At 41.1% G+C, this 23,980-nt stretch overlaps 1 protein-coding gene across 1 annotated transcript in view; it reads left to right on the forward strand.

The window, feature by feature from the left end:
* LOC146811634 (transmembrane protease serine 9-like) overlaps nt 1–23,980 on the forward strand; it is a 1,785,969-nt gene that overhangs the window by 1,326,069 nt on the left and 435,920 nt on the right. Inside the window, exons 15-16 of the mRNA XM_085618610.1 lie at nt 5,809–5,841; nt 21,686–21,715. Of these exons, the coding sequence (XP_085474736.1) occupies nt 5,809–5,841; nt 21,686–21,715 (63 nt within the window). The remainder of the gene's footprint in view (nt 1–5,808; nt 5,842–21,685; nt 21,716–23,980) is intronic.

Raw genomic sequence — 23,980 nt, forward strand, 5'->3', positions numbered from 1 at the left:
GCTGTGAGTACTATGGATCAGACTCCCCTGTTTATGATAAAGTCCCCCTATGGAGGCTACACACGTTATGTGGTTCCCCTGTTCTTATCATAGAAGTGGACAGCTCTCCATACCGCCCATACGGGCCCCCAAATGCAGACTCCGCATGCCTTTACATGGCGGCAATGCCGCCATAGATAGGCACTTTACTGTCTGCATCTTGATACCGCCACTATCTAATTCCCCTTTTCCGCCCGGTCACCAGCGGAAAACCGGCGGACAGTCTTTCCATCCGCCGGGGTCCCCCCCTACATCCTAATATGGCGAGGGGGAAATGGGAAGCGGGCGGTGAATCATGGCGGGTGGATCACCACCGCCGTACGGGTGGTGGTGATCCACCCGCCATTATAATAGACCCCTAAGTGCAGCGTCCATGAAGCAGGCACTGTGCTTATACACAAGCTGAGGCAAACAAGAAAAAAATCGTGCACACAAAGGAACCTGTATAGAAAAAAGGGTAAGACCACATGTAACAGGGGCAGTCTCCTGGGAGGGTCCGAAACACCAAAAGGTGAGACACATACAGCATACTGGCCAGCAGGCATTTATGAAGGGCACAAACAGTAACAAATGGAAAAGATGGGAGGTGCTTCAAGCCTACAGTCTAAATAATCATGCCTCGCAGAGGAGCGCAAACGCTGCTTAGGCCCGACCTAAAAATACACGTCCTAGAAAGCTTTGTGTGGCTGAGATCGTCTAATTGACTTCCAGGCTGGAAGGGCATTTTGTCCTTTCACATTTGTTACAATCTGGTCTTGTTAGCCATGAACACTTTTAAATGACGTTGGTGTATGCAGGGTGTTCCCCTACTCACCTGGTCTGAGAGATGTGCACTTTCCACCTTTGATGCCTGCCCTCATCACTGTTGCTAAATTTAGTGTTACTGTCCACCAGTGCCAAGTACACCGTCCACCAGTGTGTGCGCACTGCTCGTTTCTTCAATGTTCGATACAGTTAACCAGTGCCTAGTACTGCCTACCACTGCTAAGTATACTGCTCACCAGCACTGCTGCCTCTGTCGTTGCTTCCCTTGTGAATAAACTTGTATCGTTATTTGCATTTGAAATCATTATCATGCTTGAGAGTACAACCACTGCTGCCCTATTAGGCTGCAAAACTGTGTTCAAACCCATAGTCTCTTAATGTTGTAGCGCTTAACACAAGTAGAAGCTTGAGTATTCAACGATCAAGAAATAACCACTGCATTCATTAGTTATTCCATGAATAACAAAATTCAAATGGTGAATCGTACCAGTGTTCACTTAAAGCAGTTTTGAGCAAGCAGTGGCAAAGCCATTAGGTTGGCCCTGGCAGGTATGCACATTTTATAATGTGTTTATATTTTGCAAACAGACACTCTGTGCATTAAGAATTTAAAAAATAAAAATACTACTGTCTATAGATAATGTGTGTATGTCTGCCAAATAAAGTGACCCATCACACAAATAAACATGAAATCAAAGCAGAGATTGGCCATCAGACCTGGCAATGTAGTGGACTACCTTCTACGGCAGATGTGCACCAACACAAATTCATTAGTCAAGAAAACCAATGGTTTGTAGTGGGCTGACACATAGCCCTGTGGTCTATGCTGTAGAGGGAGGAAGCAAAATGTGAATATTTCTTGAACAGGCCATTGACTGAAGAGTGTTGACTGAAAGCTGCTGTATGTATACATATAATTTATGTAACATTATGATTCTTTTGAAAAACATGAATCTGGCAACACAGCTAATGCTGTATCTATGCCAGATCTTGAAATAATTTTTACACATCATAGTGGATATTAAATGCCTCAGTAGGCACTTTCCTAATAAAGAGGTTTGCTTTAACCATCAAGCATACTTTAGAATTTTAGGAGTGGCAATAAAATGAAAGCACCTAGGCCAGGTTTACAAAGCTTTTACAAAGCTTTTTAGAGGTCGCAAACAGCCCGATTAGCAGAATTGGGCCGTTTGCACCCGCAAAAAATGTACAAAGGCGCAATTTGTGATTCAAAATCCTATGACCGAATCGCAAATTGGGTTACCAATTCGGTATTAGGAAGGAACGCCCCTTTCTAATACCGAATCCCAATGGTATGTGTGAATGAAAATATTCAGATTTTACTGCCTACTTTAAGTAGGTGGTAACCCATTCTCAACTGGGAAGGGGTCCCCAAGGGACCCCTCCCCCTTTGTGAATGCTTGTAAAAACATTTTTTAAGAGCAGGCAGTGGTTCCACTGCACCACTCCCTACTCATAAAAATAAAAAGAAAACGTCATTTTTCTTTTTGAAACGCATCCCGTTTTCCTTTAAGGAAAACAGACTGCATTTTTAAAAAAACATTGCTTTATTGAAAAGTGTTCACAGACATGGTGGTCTGCTGATCCTAGAGGGCCACCATCCCTGTGATTTCTGTGATTCCCAATGGGTCTCAAGCCGAGACCTACCTTTTGAATATTAATGAGGTAGGTCTATTTGGCACTGATTTAGAGTCACAAACTGTGTTAAACACACATTTGTACATGGGTGTTTGTGATTACCAAATGGCAAATGGCAAAAACTCAATATTTGCTAATTGCAAACACTTTCCCATGTACATCTGGTCTGGAGTGTCTAAACATAGACTAGAGCACTCCCACCACAGGCAGAACTCTCATATTCCCATGTTTACACAAATAATTCATTAAATCCGTGTTTTTCTTTGCATTCTGGGTCTTGTGGTTGAGATTTTATTATAGATCAACAGTACTACAAGAATGAAAACAATAAAAACCAACCCAAACTGGATAAGCTGATCATTCATGGAATCAGATTAAATGAGCAATTCCCCACCCAGCTAGTTGATCTGGCTTGTTCACAAGGTACTTTTTGTTTATGTCTAACCACTTTCGAAGTTCACCAGCCGCTACTGCACACAACACAGTGCAGCAACTTGCCTTGCTGCTCTACATTGCCTGAATTCTAAGTATTTCTGCCCCAATGTTTATGTCACCTGTTGGCTGCCAGCCCATTAACAACATAGACTTGTACTTCTACTTTAAGACTTAGGTATGACTGAATACACCTACAGCCAGGGTCACAGAAATTATACAAATCGGCAGCCATTGTATTTTTTGCATAGTTATTGATTTGCCACATAATCCATCATCTGCTGCATAATCTGCAGATTTTAACAAAAACATGTTTCTAGCTCAAACAGACCAAAAGCTACTAAAACATAGTGGGAAGCCCTTTGCAAAGGTTGACTGGTTATGTTTTTTAGTTCCTTATTGCTGTATTTGGGTATTAAACTTGTACTAATAAAATGAAATCTTGGCCCACACAGTGTTTCTGTGTGTAGAGATGACAAAGTAATTAAGTAATACTATCACAAAATGTACCACATTACACTGCATAATTTGCCTTTTCTTGCCCCGTAATTTAATCAGCTCTGAAGCATAATTTGGTCCTCCCCACCACATAATTCCAGTGTCCCTGCTTATAACTAACAGACACTTTCTGTAGCTTATCTAAAGACTTGCTGCGCACATAGATGCTAATGAAGAAAGTGTAGTGCTTTCAGGAAGAAAGCAATCATTGCCTGCATCATCACAACCCACACGTTTTACTACCTTAATATTTCATGTGCAGGAAATCCCAAAATGCAGTTTAGAGCCCTTCCAAAACATTAAGGGCCAAATAAACTAACATTAGGAATAGCAATTTTCTAATTGCAATTTTCTCCGGATCGCAATCAACAAATTGCCATTTCTAATATAGGTAACTTTTTTTGATACGTTAGCGATTCCTAGTGGGTCGCAAATTGACCTACCTCATCAATATTAATGAGAGCTTGCACATTGAGACTCATTAGGAATGATAGCCATCATAGGTATGGTGGCCTGCTGGGGTCAGCAGACCACCATGTCTGTGATTGTTTTTAAGTAAAGCAATTCCTTTTTTTTTTATGCAGCCCATTTTTCTTAAAGGAAATTGGGATGTATTTCAAAAAATATAATTAAAAGTACCACTACCTGCCCATAAAAAATTGTTTGTTTAACATTCTCAAAGGGGAAAAGACCCCATGGGGACTACTTCCCATTTTGAAATGGGTCACCACCAATTGTGAATTGGCAGTAAAGTATACCACTGTGTTTCTGTATTTGGAAGGGATGTCCTAAACTACCCCTTTTAAATACTAAATCGGAATTGGGTCGCAAACGTTAATTGAGCTTCAGTAACAATAGCAGTTTGGTGTTTCTGCATTTTTGCAGTCACCCTTCCACCGAGGGATTTCTTATGTCCTAGATAGCGGGAACACACACAGAGTGATACGTGGAGTCTCTTGGAACCCTGAGGTGGAAAACATGACTTTGTTAATAATCATTGGAAGCACATACTCAACGAGTGATCTATCATTTTAGATTACTTAAAATCCCTCTTCATATCCCTCCATACAACCATCCCATGCTCAGGCGATGCAGTAGACAATTGAGACTCGTACATAATATGGCTGTCTGATGCCCTCGCCAGTACCCCGACTGTGTACCTCCACTAACAAACATGAAATGCTTCCTGTCTTGCCACCCTCTCCCACCTCTTTCCTGCCAGCTCTTTAAATGTAGTTATTAAAAATATACCTGGTATCCCCCACCTGCATCTAGCCTTCCTTCCTCTCCCTTTCATACTCCGGATGTGCTGCTTCATGAGAGAGTGAGGAGCAGGCACTATGCTTTGGAGTTGGCCTGGTACATTCTTACTGCAGAGCATGGCAGAGTTCTCCTGCAAGGTCTGTCTTGCCTTCAGGTGACAGAAGGGGTGGTGGGTGTTAATTCCTCAGTGTAGCCCGCTATTCAACCACCTCCCTCAGGTCTTTACAGTTCTGGGAAGAGAACGAGATGGTGAAACACCATCCACCATTCTACCTTTCGTTGGGTCTGTGGAGACCTGACGTAGACTGCAGATTAGCATCAGCTCTTCCACCCTCCCAGGAAAGGAGTGGAAAGAGAGAGACCTGGCCAATGTATGGCTTCCCTACACTATGATGTTACAGCAGTAAAGAACGAGTCTGCAGTGATGTCAAAGCTGTGAGTACTATGGATCAGACTCCCCTGTTTATGATAAAGTCCCCCTATGGAGGCTACACACGTTATGTGGTTCCCCTGTTCTTATCATAGAAGTGGACAGCTCTCCATACCGCCCACTCGACAGATACAGCGCACACCGGCCCTTACCAAGGAGGCCAGTGCAACCCAGACTACAAACCCCACACCTCCGTTTCCTCACCAGGGAACATGAACCTATGCCCTGATGAAGTTAATTCCCATGAACGAAACGCGTTGGCTGGCAATTTTTGTAAATAAAGGATTATTCAAGACCTTAACATCACAAGACTCATTGATTACTTGACTACTACTGGTCTCAATACCGAGTGGTGCACCGCTCCAAAAGTTTGACTTCTTCGTTTGTCTGCACAGTAGGTGGCACTCAACAACGGCAAGTGCTGGAGCAGTCTTGTGCACACTCCTATCAGATTGGCTGTTTGCTATACATAACAAGGGAACACCTCAGGAAAGTGCGGTCACTGTGTCCGCCGTTGTTTGGAACTAAAATCTATATGTGGTTCCCCTATGAAGGACTCGGTGCATGAGGTGGCAGTAAACATAGCCCCCTACCCTAGATGTTGTCATCCTGCTCCATCCTTCCTAAAGGTACACAGAAGTTTGTTACTGAAAATGTAAAGCCATTTCTGGATCCAGCTATAACATGTATTAAAATTCCATCCTCTTTTCTCTCTCCAACAGGCGAGCCAACTACAGCAATTACAAGGCCCCCAGGTAAACTATTTATTTATTTATTTTATTTAGCATTTCAATTTTTGGTAAGCTCTCCATGCCACCAAGTAGCAGCATCACAAGCCTTCATTATGCGTGGCCTATTAAATTCTTTGGACTCCTCCTCCTGGAATGACTATCAGTAGCGTAATGCAAAATGAAGGCCCTCCCTGCAGAATGTGATGAGAGGCCACTGAGTATTCCATATCTCACAAGATATTACGCTGCAAGGGCCTACATTACACCCCTAATTACCATTACTAGGGTCCCTGTAGTTCTCTGGTGGGGGCGGATCGAAATACCAGGAATTATACATTTTTGAGGAATAATATGCAGGAATTAGATTTAACTGTGTCAATTTGTGCTTATCTACTGCCAATATCCCACAGGTTCGCCAAAGAAAAATCTGCGTGGAATACCACTCACCACCAGTGGTGCTCCCCCTAAAAGTACAATTCTGATTGGCCTGGTAACTCCCATTATTTGATCCGTGGTAATTAACAAGCCACTCTCAATGCTGTTCCAAGAGCTTTGGTTAGAGAAATTAAGGTTAAGGGAAAACTAAAGTCTTGATGAGGAGGAACAGTCAGAGAACCCGCAAAGAGATAGCATCTGCTGGTGAGAAGCCTGACCTAAATGTTGAGACGTGATGATAACTGAGAAATTGCAGGTGGTGTCAGGGTAAAACTGTACATTTCCATATGTATTCAAATGATAGAGGCGCACTCCTACGTTGATGTCTGTCGTGCTTTAGCAATTTAAGTTGCCAAATATTACATAACAGTACATCCACTGGCAAATATTAGCATTATACCACAAATGTATGTTGACAAATGCAGTTATTAAAAGAAATGTCATCCTGTTTTTAAATTTCCCATGCTGTCCTTCTGCTCAGCTGTTGGGCTAGAATTCATGAAAGACTGCACGAAGAGTCACCTAAAAGAAGCACATTTTCTGTACTTATCCATTAAGAAAAATAAATGCAGACAGAAAACACATTGTTTTCTGTCTATATTTATCTGTAAAAACAGAAAATAGGGAGCCTTAGACATAACGATCCTTATTGTGAGTAAAACTTGTTGAATACCTCGTAGCTTAAAATTCAATTTTTATTTTTATTTTAACTTTTTCAGAAGTACTTTTCACCAGTGCAATAGTACAACATAAAGACCAGAACATAGAACTGTGTAGGAATCAGCATATACCATTATAGAGAGCACGACTTGTATGTCAAGTACTCCTCCATTACAAAGTGAGAGAACAGCACATTGTAAATGGCAAAAGCGAATCTCCATACATGTGCAGATGCCTTCACCCACCATATACAATGCAGGGAAAACAGTGCATGCATAAACATAGCAGAAAAATATAGGTCCCATGTTCGGAGCTGAGGTCTCAATCCAAAGGAAGCCACCACGACCAGGGGCATCACCGCCCCTCATCAATGGAGCTGTGGCCTCTGTCCCAAGGAAGCCGCCACGACCAGGAACATCACCACCCCTCATCAATGGAGCTGTGGCCTCAGTCCCAAGGAAGCCGCCACGACCAGGAACATCACGGCCCCTCATCAATGGAGCTGTGGCCTCAAACCCAAGGAAGACACCACGACCAGGAGCATCACCGCCCCTCATCAATGGAGCTGCGGCCTCTGTCCCAAGGAAGCTGCCACGACCAGGAACATCACGGCCCCTCATCAATGGAGCTGTGGCCTCAAACCCAAGGAAGCCGCCACGACCAGGAACATCACGGCCCCTCATCAATGGAGCTGTGGCCTCAAACCCAAGGAAGCCACCACGACCAGGAGCATCACCACCCCTCATCAATGGAGCTGTGGCCTCAGTCCCAAGGAAGCCGCCACGACCAGGAACATCACGGCCCCTCATCAATGGAGCTGTGGCCTCAAACCCAAGGAAGACACCACGACCAGGAGCATCACCGCCCCTCATCATTGTCCTAAGAATCATCATCTGCTCCCCCATCAAGAGTAAGTAAAAGCGATCTGAGGGGGCTCCAAATATGCTAGGGTCAAGAGGCATCTGGGAGCAGGTCGGAATAAAGTTCCAGTTGTTCATTGTAGTAAAGCATGTCGCGCAACCTGTGCTTAAATTTAGGGGCTTCTCCTCTGCCCCATCGGGACACTATTTGCCACTTTGTTAATAAGATGGGCAAATATAGAAAACGTTTGTGAGGGGTATCTAGGTCCATTATATAACCCAGCAATGCGATAACCTGGTCAGATGGCACCATGCAGTCCACCACTCAGACAGGGCAGAGAGCACCTTAGTCTAGTGCCCATAAATAACAGCTCAAGTCTAAGCCAGGAAAAGAAACCCCCATCCAGATAGCTACATCTGGCGTAATTTGCATCACATCACCTCTGAGACCAGATCTTTGACGGCAGACCGGTGTGAAGTATGCGCTGTGTAATATTTTATCATGTATAATGCGGAGTCAGCTACTGGAAGAGACCATGCCCATCTGAATACAGGCATACATCCATTTTTCGTCACTGATCTCCCATCCCAGGTCTCTCCCACAGCCTGTACAAGATGCCCTAGGAGATGCCTTAAGTCCCTCCTGAGAGGCACTATACAATACTGTTATGGAAAGCTTAGTAGAAGTTGCATCTAGCAGTTGCTGCAGGGGCTCCACCACAGATGGTTCCCCCAAGAACGGTGGAAGGGACAGTTTGCAACAACTTTGTTAATGGTAATAAAGAAATGCACCCTGGGGGTACAGGGGAAACATCCCCTATAGTCCTTCAACGTGAGAAAAACTGTGCCTGTAAATGTCGCCCCAAGTTAATATTCCTCTGGCATGGAACACATCCAGGCGCTGGATTAGTGAGTGATTGGAGCAGGGGATGATAGTCCGGCAGCAAAGAAGGCTACTCAACATATGCCAGTCCTACCTTCTTACTCAGTTTATCCCATGCTCTAATTGTGCACTCTGAGGTCAGAACATCATGTCTCGATCCAGGAAGGCAGTAGGTGGAGAAGGAGGCAAATTTTCAACCTCAACCACCAAATGAGGTAGAAAAGGTGGGGCTTATACCAGTAATGGACAAACTGCTTCTGCGCACAAGGAGAATAAAACTCAAGTTGGCGCCTCAAACCCACCCTTGCGAAAGGGTAATGTAAACCTCTCCCATCCAACTCTGGGCTGCATTGCATCCAAGGCGAGTCTGATCAGTTGTGAGTTGAGGACTTCAAAAAGAGATTTATTAAGTGGCAGCTGGATATTCAGGAATTGATGCAGCCTCTTGGGTAGGATCACCATTTTAAAGAGACCCACCGTCCAGCTAGAGAGAGTGGAAGAGATATCCAGCAAATTATCAGCTCTGTGATGTGTTCGATGGCGACCCAATAATTTTCCCTAATTACCACCTCCGAGTCTCTATGCACCTATATCACCAGATATTTAAAGGAATCATCACATCACCATAAGGGATATTCGGGTGTAAAGCGCGGTGTGTGGGGCTTGAGGGGCAGAATCTGAGATATTCCCCAGTTAATGGCGACTCCCTAGAGCAGACTGAGGTATTATTGCAGGATTACATTGAGACTCGTCTGTGGATCCCTGATATAAAGGGTAATATAGTCTGTGTTTAGTAAACTTAAATTAGGTCTACTCATATAGCAAAGGTTGTACTGGGAGTAATGCTGCTGACCCTAGCAACAAGCAGTTCCATAGGCTAAGGCACAGATAAGAGGCGAAAGGGGGCACCACTCTCTTAGATGTGCATGTGGCATTTGAAACATTAGACAGTGGACAACGCTGTGGAAGAGCTAAAAGTGAGTTGTTATTATTTTTTTTTAAAGTGTTAATACATCTACATTAGCATTGTAGAATCCATCCAGGGAATATTTTATTTATATTCACATGAGAGGCTTCAGGTAGTCTGGAATAATTGAGTCACTCTCGGCTGATAATAGAATTATTTCTTAATTATGTATTTTTTCAGTTTTCCATAGCCTGAAGATGGCCCATAGGCATTAGAGAACTTTTCAGTGAGAAGTGCAAGAGTTACAAGGCGAATTAAGGCAGTCACAGATATAAAAATCTAAAAAAAACATTAAATGCAGGGCAAACTGCTAAATGACAGAGGAGCTCTATACTTCGTAAAGCAGAGCAAAACAGGGTAGCTTTATACATAGTGAGTTTCCAAGGGACTAGGGAATCAATCTAGGTGGGTTAGTTAAAAATAGAGGCTGTTATAAAGAAGGAGGACAGGAGAAGAAGAAGAGGAAAGAAATGGGGGGGCAATAGATCTGTAATGGGAGGAAGGGTGAGGCAGAAAGGAAGAAGTGATGCAAATTAGGAAATGTTGCTGGAATAGAAATGTTGTCTTCTTCTTCAAGATGTCTATTGAGCTAGTGGTGTGAAGCCTTTATGAAGCTAAGGGTTCTAAGAGCAGTTCTTGTACTCCGTTCTAAGCCCACTTGATACTCTGGCTTCCAGGGGAGGCTACTGAAGAATAAATAGAAAGGATGAAATATGTCCGCATCTTTTGGTCCCCTTAGCAGATGAAGCTGCAGCATGTACTACTTAAGTCAGAAGAGAGTTCCAATAGTCGATCTGTGACAGAAAGTGATTGAACAAGAGTTTTGATATCCTGTTCTGGCTGAAACTGACAAATGCACACCTAGATATTAGCCATTGATTTGTAATTGCATATTAAGTATTTTATACAGTGATTCCGAGGGATTTCATACCCAAGATGATTATAGGTTTACAGTCCAGAACACCAAAGGAGTCAGGCAGTCAATAGTTTATTGTATATGATTACTTAAAATCGTTACAATTAACAATTTAAAATATTTCGACATACATAATTGGTAAAAAAACCTCCAACTAAATACTACTCAATAGCATCGAGCTATGCGATTTTTAAAATCTGAACGAAATTAATGATGCGCATGAGATGTTAACTAAGAATTTTAAACAATCTACAAAAGTTTTATTATTCAGATTTTTCAAGGAACTCAGGCGACTGAATTTGTTAAAATTAAATGTGCCTATTAATAGATGCAGAGCTTTATATTAAAATTAAACAAACTACAACATTTTCTATTATTCAAGTTAAGCCATAATTGGATAGGCTTTTAGTTGCTTGTTACATGGGCTTGTGAAGTGCTGCCATGCTTGAACTGACAAAGGAGTCAAGTTGGGAATGGACTGGTAAGGCTTAGTGAAAGGGCGAGATCAGAATAAACTCCATTGCTTAAGGATTAAGGGCCTAATTTATGGCATTTTGGCAAGCGGGAGCGCAGCAAGGCACCTTGCTGCACTGCCCTATGCCAAAGTGAAAGGGCAGCAATGCACCGTATTTAAGCAATGTGGTGCATTCCTGATCTTTCTGGCTGTGCTGGTGCCATTTTGGCATCCTAGCGCCAACGTATGCACCCTTGCGGTGCAAAGACAGAATATCGAATCAAAAATATTGAGTTGCACAAATATCGAGTGGCAAATATCGTGGGTCAGAAATATCGACAGCAAGAATATTGTGGTCAAGAATATTGACTTAAGGTAAGCAATATTGATTTTAAAAATATCGAAGTGTTTTTTATTGTTTGCAAAAATATAGGTGCCGATTCCGATCCTGGAAAAACCGGGTACGAACCGTCGGTCGGAGCGTTTTCTCCGTCCGACTCGTACCTGGGGAAAAAAACCCTACAAACTTGCAAGTACGATTCGTACGGAAACACCATTTCCGTACGAGTCGGAAAAAACACAGACCGACAGTAAAATACATACGAATGTGATCCGGGACACCGCGGAAGTGATGTCCGGACGGAGTTAGGCATGTTTTTACGTACCAGCAAGTACGATTCGTATCGACAGCAGTCCGGACGGCAATATTTTTACGGCACCCAAAAAGTGCTGGAAAAGCTATGTACGCCGCGATGCGAGCGGAATAGGGGGCCCGGTACGTGCCGTCCCCCCCCAGCCCCCGTATGTACGCGCCATCCCCCCCCAGCCCCCATATGTACACGCCGTCCTCCCCCAGCCCCCGTATGTACGCGCCGAACACCCCCCCAGGCCGCGGATGGACGCGCTGTACCCCCAGCCCACCTGTGTATGTACGGAGCGTACCCCCACCCCACCCGTGTATGTACGGAGCGTACCTCCACCCGTGTATGTACGGAGCGTACCCCCACCTGTGTATGTACGGAGCGTACCCCCACCCCACCCGTGTATGTACGGAGCGTACCCCCACCCGTGTATGTACGGAGCGTACCCCCACCCCCAGCGCGTACATACACGGGTTGGGGTACGCTCCGTACATACACGGGTGGGGTGGGGGTACGCTCCGTACATACACGGGGGGCTGGGGGTACGGCGCGTCCATCCGCGGCCTGGGGGGGTGTTCGGCGCATACATACGGGGGCTGGGGGGGGACGGTGCGTACATACAGGGGCTGGGGGGGGACGGCGCGTATGCGGGCACATGTCTCCATGGTTGCTATAGAAGTTCGCTCCGTACGGTGTTTTTTCCATACGGTTGTACAATCGGACGCACGGGACGGATCGTACTTGCGCGCTCGGAATTCAGTTTTACGATTCGTACGGAAAATCGTCCGGGTACGTGTCGGACACTTTTCCCGACCCGAGGACGTGTCGGGGAATTTTCCCAATGCGATTCGTATGTATTTTTTCCCATACGAATCGTACTTGCCAGTTTGTACGGTACTTGTACGATTCGTACGGAAAAAATTCCGGATACGATTCGTACGGGTTAAATTTTTCCAGGATCGGAATCGGCACCATAGTTGTTAAAAATATCGTTTGTTTATTAATGCTATCTATTTTAGTGTATAATTTATATGTATGTCTTGTATGGTTTTTTTTGTATCAGAATTCTTTGTATTTTTAATATATGTGTTACATTTTTAGTCGTTATTCATTTTTTTATTAGAATTTAGCGTTTTTAGTTCTGTAGCGGGTTGTGGGTTTATAGGGGAATAGGTATTAATATTTGTTTAATTGAGCTGTTATAGTGTTACATGTGTAAAGTAATTTATTATTAATGAAATAATAATTGGTCGTTAATTAATTTAAATTAATTAATTGGTAATTAATTATGGTAATTGTGTAGTTAATGTTAGGTGTGTGTTGTGGTGTTTATAGGTGTTAAGGGTGGGAAGTATTTTATTTTTAATTGATAAATTAATAATTGAATGTTAATTAATTTTAATTAATGAATTGGAAATTAATTATGGTAATTGGGTAATTATTTTAAGGTGTGTGTTGTGGTGTTTATAGGTGTTAAGGGTGGGAAGTAATATATTTTTAATTGAATTAATAATTGGATGTTAATTTTAATTAATTAATTGGTAATTAATTAAGGTAATTGTGTAATTACTTTTAGGTGTGTGCTTTGGTGTTTATAGGAGTAAAGGGTGAAAAGTAATTTGAATTTAATTAATTAATATATAGTCGTTAATTAATGTTAATTATTTGATATGTATTTTGGGTAATTGTCTATTATTTTGTCTGTTGTTTTTACTTTTAAAGGGGTAAAGGTTGGGTATTAAATACATTTTAATTACTCTATTATTAGTTGTTAATAGTAATAGTTTTTAATTTATAAATGAGACTTGATTGGGTTTTGTTATTTTCCAGTTTAATTTAGGTGTGTGTTGTGGATGTCATAGTGGTAAATGTGTCAATTAATGTGTCAATTAATTTTTATTTTTATTAATACTATGTTTTTACATTGATTGTTAATTAAAAAATGTGAAGTGTTTTGTTATTGGTGTGGTGTTATAGAGTAGGAAATACAATAAATACATTTATGTATTAATTAATTTATGTGTTTGTAAATATTTTCTAGTTTAAATGATTTTTTTGAATAAATATATTATTTTATATTATTTATTATGTGTAGGTTTTTTATAAGTAATTAATATTATAATATATTTTGTTTTTGTATATTTAATATATTAGATTTCTCATTTCTAAATACTGTTTCAGTGTGAATAGTATTTTTTGTCTCTTCGCTATCCAACACTTTCCCTAATGTTGCATTCACTGGAGTGGGAATAGTTATTTTTACCTATCCGCTATCCATCACTTTCCCTACTGTTGCGCTCACTGGAGTGGGAGTAGTAATTTTCACCCCTCCGCTATCCAACACTTTCCTTTCTGTTGCACTCACTGGAGTTGGAATAGTAAATCTTACCCCTCCGCTATCCAACACTTTCTGTACTGTTGCATTCACTGGAGTGGGAATAAAAGTTTTTACCCCTCCGCTATCCAACAGTTATTCTACTGTTGCATTCAGTGGAGTGGGAATAGTAATTTTTACCCCTCTGCTATCCAACACTTTCTCTACTGTTGCACTCACTGGAGTGGGAATAGTAATTTTTACCCCTCCGCTATCCAACACTTTTTCTACTGTTGCACTCACTGGAGTTGGAATAGTAATGTTTATACCTCTGCTATCCAACACTTTCTCTACAGTTGCATTCACTGGTGTGGGAATAACATTTTTTACCCCTCCGCTATCCAACAGTTATTCTACTGTTGCATTCAGTGGAGTGGAAATAGTAATTTTTACCCCTTCGCTATCCAACACTTTCCCTACTGTTACACTCTTTGGAGTGGGAAAGTAATTTTTTCCCCTCCGCTATCCAACACTTTCCCTACTGTTGCTCTCACTGGTATAGGAATAGTAATTTTTACCTCTCCACTATTCAACACTTTCCTTACTGGTGCATTTACTGGAGTGGGAACACATTTTTTACTCCTCCGCTATCCAACAGTTATTCTCCTGTTGCATTCAGTGGAGTGGGAGTAGTAATTTTTACCACTCCGCTATCCAACACTTTCCCTACTGTTGCTCTCAGTGGAGTGGGAATAGTAATGTTTACACCTCCGCTATCCAACACTTTCCCTACTGTTGCACTCACTGAGTTTGAATTGTAAATTTAATTATTCTGCTATCCAACACTTTCTGTACTGTTGCACTAATTGTATTGGGAAATGTAAGTTTAAATATTTTTTAATAGTTTAATGTTTTAATTTATTATAGAACTTTTTTTATATTTTGAATTATTGATACATATATATTTTAAAATAAATTAAAGATAATAGTTAATTAATTATTTTAAGGTAAATATATATATCTCTATATGTATACATTATTATGTTTGTGTGTTTATCTTTTTTTAATTAAGTTTGTTTGTTATATTTTGTTAAAATGTATATTAAATTTAATTTATTTTGTTAAAATTAATATTTAATATATTTAATATAGATTATTTTATTTTATATATATACCTAAATCGAGATTTTTTACATCTATATTTTTTTACATCGATATTTTTGATTCAATATTTTTGTACTTACCTGTTTAGGTATGGAAGTCAATAGTTTTGTAGTTTATATATTTTTTCAATATTTATGCCATTGATATTCTATCAGTGAACCCTTCCTTGCACCATGGTGCAAGGGGGCCTCCGTTTGAGACAGGATTGTTTTTGTACCATAAAGGGCATCTTTCTGCACAAAACATTCCTACGAGGCGTTTTCCTCTTTCAATGTGTGCTGCAAAATGTAGCTCACATGGGAAGAGGGAAACAGGAGGAGAAATAAACATAGTTCTCCTCATTATGCCTCATCTCGAGAGATGTACAGATTTGGTGCTTCCCCAGGAAAACCCACTGCAATGCCCATGGAATGCCTCCTTGGCAACAGAGTAAGGTGATGCATCGATCTTTATGAAAGCACTGTGTCACGTATATACCACTTCACTTGGTGCAAAAGTGGCGTAGGGCTCTCATAAATAAACCCCTAAGTTTCTAGTAAAGTGAAGTCATTCAGTCTTGCACTTTTGCAGAGTCTTGGCAGGGAGACGAATATCCTTGAGAGTAGTAATCTTAAAATAGATTGTTGTAGTATCCTTATATATATGATATAGGTTTCCTGAGCTCCTAGGAAATACACCATTGGTTTTGATGTGTAAACCATAAAATAATAGGTACTAGTATGAACCACTGAAGTACCTCCTACTTCACAACAATCAAACTGGAGAAGGAATTGTCATTTTCAATCTGTTGAGTCAAGTAAGATTCCCTTTTGAGGGCCATTCCTTCCATGTCCATGTGTAGTTTGAGAATCTTAGCAAGCTGGTTCACTTATCAAAAGCTGCTTAAAGTTCTACAAGAACCAGGAGACATGAGTTGTTGAAGTCTATTATGGGCAGTACCCTATTAACTCCCTGAAGCAGACTACTTTCCTTATGTAGTCCTGTCTTACTCCAGACAGAAACTCATCAAAAAACATTTGAAATGTGTTGAGTAAGTTGCGTTGCAGTAGATCTTTCCAGGGCTTTTGCTGAGATGGGCAGACTTGAGACTGGATGAAATTGTTTGAGATCTTTTGCATCCACATACGATTTCTTGATTAATTTGTCAGATACACTGCTTGTGAGAACGTGTTTTACTAACTCAGCCTGATAGGTCAGAGGATATAAGTTTGGGAATTATACAATATTCCTTGAAAGCAGTTCTATAAAGTCATTTGAAGATTTAACTGTAGCTTTGATTTTGAGAAAATCAGTTTTCTGAAAGAGGGATGAACATAAGCCATGTTGTCTAGGCTTTATAAGAGATGTTCAAGTCCTTCATTGACTCAGGAAGTTGAGGTAGAGAAGGTTTAACGGAGATGATTTTCTGATCCAACAGCTTGGCAACATTTTTAGATTTGGCTGCAGGACCTTCATATCTAAAGGTGAGAGCGGAAGTATTAGCCATTCTAACTGTGTCAATGAGCTGTTAGGTCAGTGCTGGTGGTATCAGTCAAGTATTTGATATGGGTGGCGTTGAAACTATTATACTAGCACCATATTATGGTCATTCTGAGGGTTACAACGTGAGAAGGGAAGTGTGATTGTATCCACTTTTTTCCAGCGTTCTCAAGTTCTTCCTTTCCTCACAGAAGTCTTTGGGGAACCAACCAGGGAGCAGTAGTGTCAGGGGTTTCTGGATAATAGAGGTATGTACCCTGTCCAAGCAGGAATCACAGTACAAGTCAGTTTAAATCGCAAACACACCCTAAATTAACCTGTACACACCCCTGTTAGCCTGGCACAGAGCAGTCAGGCTTTACTTAAGAGGCAATGTGTAAAGTTTTTGTGCAAAACTTCAATCAGTAAAACAGTGGATACCCCACACAAAAAGATACCACACCACTTTTGAAAAAATAGAGCTTAATTTAATGAACAAAACGACCAAAATGACAAAAATCCAATAAGTACATCTGGATTTATGAACTTTTAAATAATAAATGAAATTGTACTGCTTAAAAGGCCAACTGGGGCTATCTGGTCTTATTAGATTGGGACAAATCTGAAAGTTCAAGCCTACCGCCATGGAGCCTGGTTCACATGTAGGGACCAGCCCAGGCCTGCTGAAAAGTACCTCAGTAGCATCATCGACAGCGCCAGGATGCGGGAAGCAACAGGTGGCATGTCGAAGCAAATGATTAAAAGCGATGCATTGGTGTCGAGCCGTGCAAATCGATGAGTCAGGATGCGATGTCTTCGGTCCTGCCTTTGATGGCGATGCGCCGGCTTCAAGGGAGATGCACTGGTTTCGATCAGTGCGACAGCATTGATGCATGGATTTACCTTTTACCCACTTTACACGCACTTCTAAGGGCCCAGGACTGGCTAGGCACCACTTGGCAGGGCAAGACTTGCAGCAAAAAAAGTCCCGGGCCATTGCAGGTTGAAAAGTCTTTGATGTCCATGAGACTTAGAACAGGGGGCAGGTCAACACGCCTTTGGAGAGACGCTGAATTCAAGTGAGATGGGTCTAATCCTCTCTCAGCAGGGTAGAGGGTAGCAGGCAAAAGGCAGCAGAGCATAAAATAAGTTCTTCCAGAGCTGAAGTCCAGCAGAGTGGCAGACCTTGTAGCAGCACAGCAGTCCTTCCATCTGACAGAGTTCTTCACAAGTTCAGTAGTGCCCTGAAGTGATGGTGTCTGAGGTCCAGTACTTATACCCAGTTGGGCCTTTGAAGTGGGAGAGACTTCAAAGAGATGCCTTTGAAGTGCACAGAGTCTCTACCCTTCGTGCCCTAGCTCCAGACTCACTACAGGGAGTTATGCAGCCCTTTGTGTGGGGACAGGACAAAGCCTATTCAGATGTAAGTGAGGCAGTGCTCAGATCCGCCCCCCCATCAAGCCAGTTAATAGCCCATTGTGGCCCATCAAGTCACACCTAAGCTACCATTGTGTATTGATGTTTAGAGGGAATACACAAAGCCCAGCTGTTCCCCACCACAGACATGTGATCAGAGACATGGAGCAGACATCAAATGGCTAAAGCAAGAAAATGGCAACTTTTTAAAAGTGACATTTTTAGAATTGATATTTAAAATTCAACTACAGCATATGTTGTGATTTTAAATTGTTATTCCAGAGACACCAAACTCGAAAAGTTTATCTCTTCCAGATCGTGAATTACACTTATAAGATATAATCCCAGTGTTAACCTATGGTAGAGATAGGCCTTGCAGTAATGAAAAACCACCGTACGAGTTTTTCTCTACCAAGACATGTAAAACTTAAAAGTACACACTGCACCCTGCCCACTGGGATGTCCACCCTAGGGGTGACATATGTATAAAAAGAGAAGGTTTATTTTGACAGGTCAAAATGGAAGGCCTGAGGCATGTTTAAAGGCTACTTAAGTGGGTGGCACAATCAGTGTTGCAGGCCCACTAGTAGCATATAATTTACAGACTCTGGGCTCATACAGTGCACATTACTAGGGACTTTTAAGTAAATTAAATATGCCAATTGTGGATGAGCCAGTGTTACAATGTTACCGTGCACCTTAGCAGTGGTTAGCAATGATAAAGTGCTCACAGTTCTAAAGCCAACAAAAACAAATTCAGCAAAAATGGGAGGAGGAAGGCAAACAACGTTTGGGGGTGACCCTGCAAAAAGAGTAATTTCCAGTAAGTAGGTTTGAGCCTTTTCCTTTTGTTTTTAAGAGAAAACAATTCCTCAGCACTTCAGACAAACAGTATGTTTTCGTGGTGAAGGAATTGATATTGGTGTTAGGATTGCTTGTACAGAGATTATAGAAAGCTCATGCAGTGAAATAGTTAAGATCAAGATTTGAAAAAAAATCCTGTTGCAGTTAGTTGAATTCACATTTTTCTTAGTAAGTATAGGGCAATCTTAGACCTTTTGATATAAGTTGACTTATGCCACTGTGATGTAAAATCAATTCCCGAGAGGAATATTGAGAATATGTTGTCTTTATTGATGCAGGTGTCACTACAATGCAGGTTGAAATCCCCTAGAAAGATAATGGTATCAGATGGATGAGTTGATTGGTCATATGCTTCATGCATTCTTTTTAGAAGGCTTGAGTTGTCACCAAGTGGGCAATAGATTTCATTAAATGACTCAATTTAAATTCTTCGATGGAGCATTGAAAAGAAGAGTAGGATTCTGTGTCTATCTTTCTGCACTGAACAGTAACTTCCCAACATGAAGAGCAGTTGGGAAATGAAGATAAAAGAAGGTTAAGTTGTTGCTCAAGGACTGGATCATTATCTTCTCGTTATTGTAGATGAAAATAAAAAGTGACCCTTTAAAGTGAGGTGAAGAAGATACAGGCATTCTAGTAGTATGGAATGCTGAAGATGCCGGACACCATGAGTTCCTTTACATATATTTCCAAAACTATGCAGTGTTGTGAGACAGTGGACTTTTAATGGGTGTTGAAAGGCCAAAGATTTAGATGGCTCAGCAACTAAAGCCATCCATCGCCATTTGGAAATGCCTCAAGGGGCATTTAGATGGAGTCAATAAAATATAGAGGTATGACGTTGTAAATTTGATGAGGGGTCTCAATGGGAGATTTCTCCATGACAGGCTGGCATGTAGTACACACTTTTCAGTTTGGAACTCTAATGATGTTGTCGACTACTTTGCAGATTGTGCACATTTAAAACGAGTGTTGGATTTTTATGTGGAAATAAGTATTTCAGTACAAAGCACAAAAAGTAGGATTACTGCAGGTAATTTATCAGTTAGGCAAAATGAGGAATAACAATTAAAATGCCCCTTTAATGTAGCAGAAATTGTAGATGTGTGATCGAGGGCATGCAAAAGGGGTATTACTCTTAACTTGGAAAATGGGTGTCCCAGTGATTTTTTAGTTAACAGAATGGCATTAATATGTAACACAATAATAAAAATGGATATACTAATAAGGTTGCAGGATTGGACGTAGGTGTCAAGGCACACATTGGTTTACATATGAATGATAGTCGAAGAATAGGCATGTACTGGCAGCCCTGGTACCCATGGCACAGAAGGAATATGATGCACTATGGGATACTAATAACAGACATTAGAAAGTCAAAGACTCAATTTGTTCATAACAAATGTGATAAAATACTGCAAACACTTTGGGCCTTATTTACTAGCCCCCTGTGATGCCGTAGCATCACTTTTTGTTACGCTCTAGCGATGCCGATTACAAATTCATATCTGAGGCCACGCAAAGCCACTATGCATGGCTTTAAATGGCCTCATAGAGATGAGGTAAGGCGAAGCAGCGCAAATTGTTGCTTTGCCTTACTCTGCGCCTAGGAGGCATTTCATGGGCATTGCGGTGAGTTTTCCAATGCAACACCCATGGATTTTGACGCTTTCTTGGATTTGCAAGAGCATGTAAGCCTGGGGAAGCATCAAATCATTACGAGGACAAATATCTTGATTTCTTCTTGTTATTTCCTCTTTCTATGTGTGCTGCATTGTGCAGCACACATAGAAAGAGGAAAACACCTCTTAGGATTGTTGATGAGCAGGAAGGTGTCCCTTCGTACACAAAAACAATCCTGCCGACATCACAAGCACTCTTGCATGATGGCCAAACCTCAGTAAAAAATGGTCTAAGAACTTCACAACACATCAGCCATACATTGCTGTGACAACCTCCGTCCACATGAAAAGCTAGTGCAGGCTCATGCATTAGTGTGGGCCCAAACTGGAACTGATGTACTGGCTGTGATCACTTTAGCCCCCTGCCTTTTGCCCTCATACCACCTACAGAGCCAGGAGTCTAAACGCAGAGAGAGATCATAATTCCGGTCGCTTCCTCCTAAGGCCTACAGAGCAAAAGGATATGATTCCTGTTGCTGTAAAACTAGGGGACATATTTATTAGCCTCTTGCGCTGCCGAAGCGTCACTTTTTGTGATGCCCCTTCAGCGCAAACGTCAAAATCATAATCATGATGACACGCAAAGCCACTTTGTGTGGCTATAAATGGCCTCATGCAATTGAAGTAAGGCAAGGCAGCGGGCATCGTTGCGTTGCCTTACTCTGCGACAAAATTTACCGGTATAAAATTGCTTTGTTAATTGTCAAAGTGGTTTTCTCCATTTTCCTCGTAATTCCGATATCTGAGGTGAAGGACGTTATTATTACACATATAGGAATAGGGCAACTGGTAAAGAGGGCCTAGGTCTCTATTACTAGGCCTGATGCCTTCATAAAAGTTTGTACTTTACAATTCCATCATGGACTGTTAATATAATCAATCTGAATGTTACTGTTGGTCATATTTTTAAATAGGTGTATAAAGTTCGAGATCATATATTTTTAAATCAACTATTTCAATGTCATGTTTTCATGGATATTTGTTTTGTTTTAGATTTGTTATGTTGCATAAGCAGTAAAACCTTTTCTGTGTGGTACTGTGGTTGGTGCTATTATGGAGTATATAGTTTAGGTATATTGTATAACTTGTTCTTTCATTTTGAAGTTCATATATTTGGTAAATGTATTAAAATAATATTGGTTTCCATCCAACAGGTTATTCTGTGAATACAGTCCCACCTGGAGGTAACTATATAACATTTCTCCTTTATCCTGAATCCTTTTGTCATTGTGCAGGGTTGTTTTGTCTTATTTTAAACCTGGTGATCTTTTTATGGTAGAGCAGTGTATATTATAGCTGTACCTGTAACAAAGTCTTTAAATATCTGTTTATTGAAGTTTTTTCACAGTTACATGTTACAGTTACAAGGATAACATAAACTCTTAAATGAGATTCTTCCCGTTCTTTCCTCTTAACTCCATCCCCCAATACTATATCCAATTGCCGAATTAATCAGTCTCTCATGTCAAACGTATTGTCCGCACATTAAAGTCCACCCCATTATGTGTGGTAGGTGTCTGTCCCCAGTGGTGTGTGGAGGCTGTGGTATTTGCACTGTTTGCATGACTAGCCAGTGTTATGCAGTGGGGTTTTGTTGGAGGGGTTCCTGGGGTTGTTACCGTTTACGAGGGCCAATAAGGCCGAAGTAAATTCACGCCAGGTTTGTTGCTAGGTTTCCGTTTTTGGGGTATTTATGGTGGCATTTCATCATCTTTTCTCTGGTCTTTAAATGTTAGTGAAGTACGAATGTCCAGCCACAGTGGATATATTATTACGTTTATTGCCATCCACAGCTGCTCAGCATATATGTACAAGGGCCCAGAGGAAGACACCAACTGAACCCTACATTCAAGACTAAACATAACACATTCTACAATAGAACACTTAGCCAACCAATGAACACCTACCACTACCAATACATAACTATCAAATATTCTAGGACAGCACACACCCCCCTCCCCATAATAAAAAAATATATATATGCATCACTCCAAATAATAATCACAGTACAAAACAGTACATGTTATATACATCAACAAATAATCATTAGATCTTGTTAAGGAATAAATGAACCTAAGCTAGTCAAGGCATAGGCTAACCTCTAATCCTTGAACCTAGAAGTAATTTATCTTTTTCCATTGCTTCTACGTAGGATTATATCCTGACTCCTCAATACATCGACCCCACTTCCGTCACCCTTTTTCACTTCTCTATGAATATGTTTCAGCACTTTTTTATTAGACACCTCTGTCTCACAGGTTTTTGCAAGATGAGACATATTCCACCTTTGACCACTAGCCACTTTCACTGCCTGACCTCTAACTTCAATTATACGAATATGATCTATGAATTTTGAAGCTCTTTTTTGTAATAGAACTGGATCCTTGATGCGAACCGAATCACCCATGTGAATCTTGCTTCTGCCATCATCTCTGCTGCCTGTTAATTTAATTTCTTTCCCACACCTTACAAAACTCTGCTTATCACTCATATTTTTGGCCTCACATGAATACTTTTCCACATCACATTTCTGACCCAATGCTTTGACTTTACAGGAGGGAACTCAAAGATAAAGTGAATTTTCTTCCTCTTATAAGTTCAAAAGGTACCACCCCTATCTCGGAATGCGGTGTGGTTCTGTATGATCATAATAGTTACTTGGTGGCAGTTTCACAGTTGACTCTAGATTTGATGGTACTCTGTATGCATTCTGCCAGTACACAATTGAACCTCTCTGCTTTACCATTGGCCTGGGAGTGATATAAATGTGGGCACCAATGTGTTATACCTAAACTGTTCAAAAACTCTGCTGTGCTGGAAGACATAAATTGAACACCGTTGTCAGTATGCAATTTACTAAGTACCCCTTTCTTGTTAAATACTTCCTGAAAAAATAAATCACTGCTTTAGTGTTTAGCTTGTTTTAGGGATTCTGCGCATACACAGAACTATGCACGGGATTATGGGACCTCGGTGTATAGGGGCTATACCTTCCTACCACCTTAGTACCCACGAGCCCAGGACCGACTAGCTATAGTGTTCCATTCGCTCACCTACTCACAAATGGAGAAACAAATGATTAGACAACCCGGAACACAACACTCCCTGATCTCTCAGGAATCGTGGTAACAAGACACTCACTTTCGTTCATACTCTCGTACCTGTCTACAACAAGATCTGACAGAGTCACAGAATTAGTTTATCATCTTTATTTTAACGAACCTGCTGTAAAATGCAGTAAACGTGCCACTACTAGCATAATAATGCATAATACAAATATTGTCAGCATCGCAGCAAGTCCATACATTATGAAAGGAGACGTCATTTTATAAAGACAATGGTAACAGGGCTATAATGCCTAAACTCCCTTCCCAATTAGGAGTTCTGAGGGAGGTTTCTGTCCAGAATCTAGAAGGGTTGACTGAAAGTTGCTTCCAAAACTTTTCTTG

Source organism: Triturus cristatus, chromosome 7, assembly GCF_964204655.1.
Source record: "Triturus cristatus chromosome 7, aTriCri1.1, whole genome shotgun sequence".
Taxonomy (NCBI): Eukaryota; Metazoa; Chordata; class Amphibia; order Caudata; family Salamandridae; genus Triturus; species Triturus cristatus.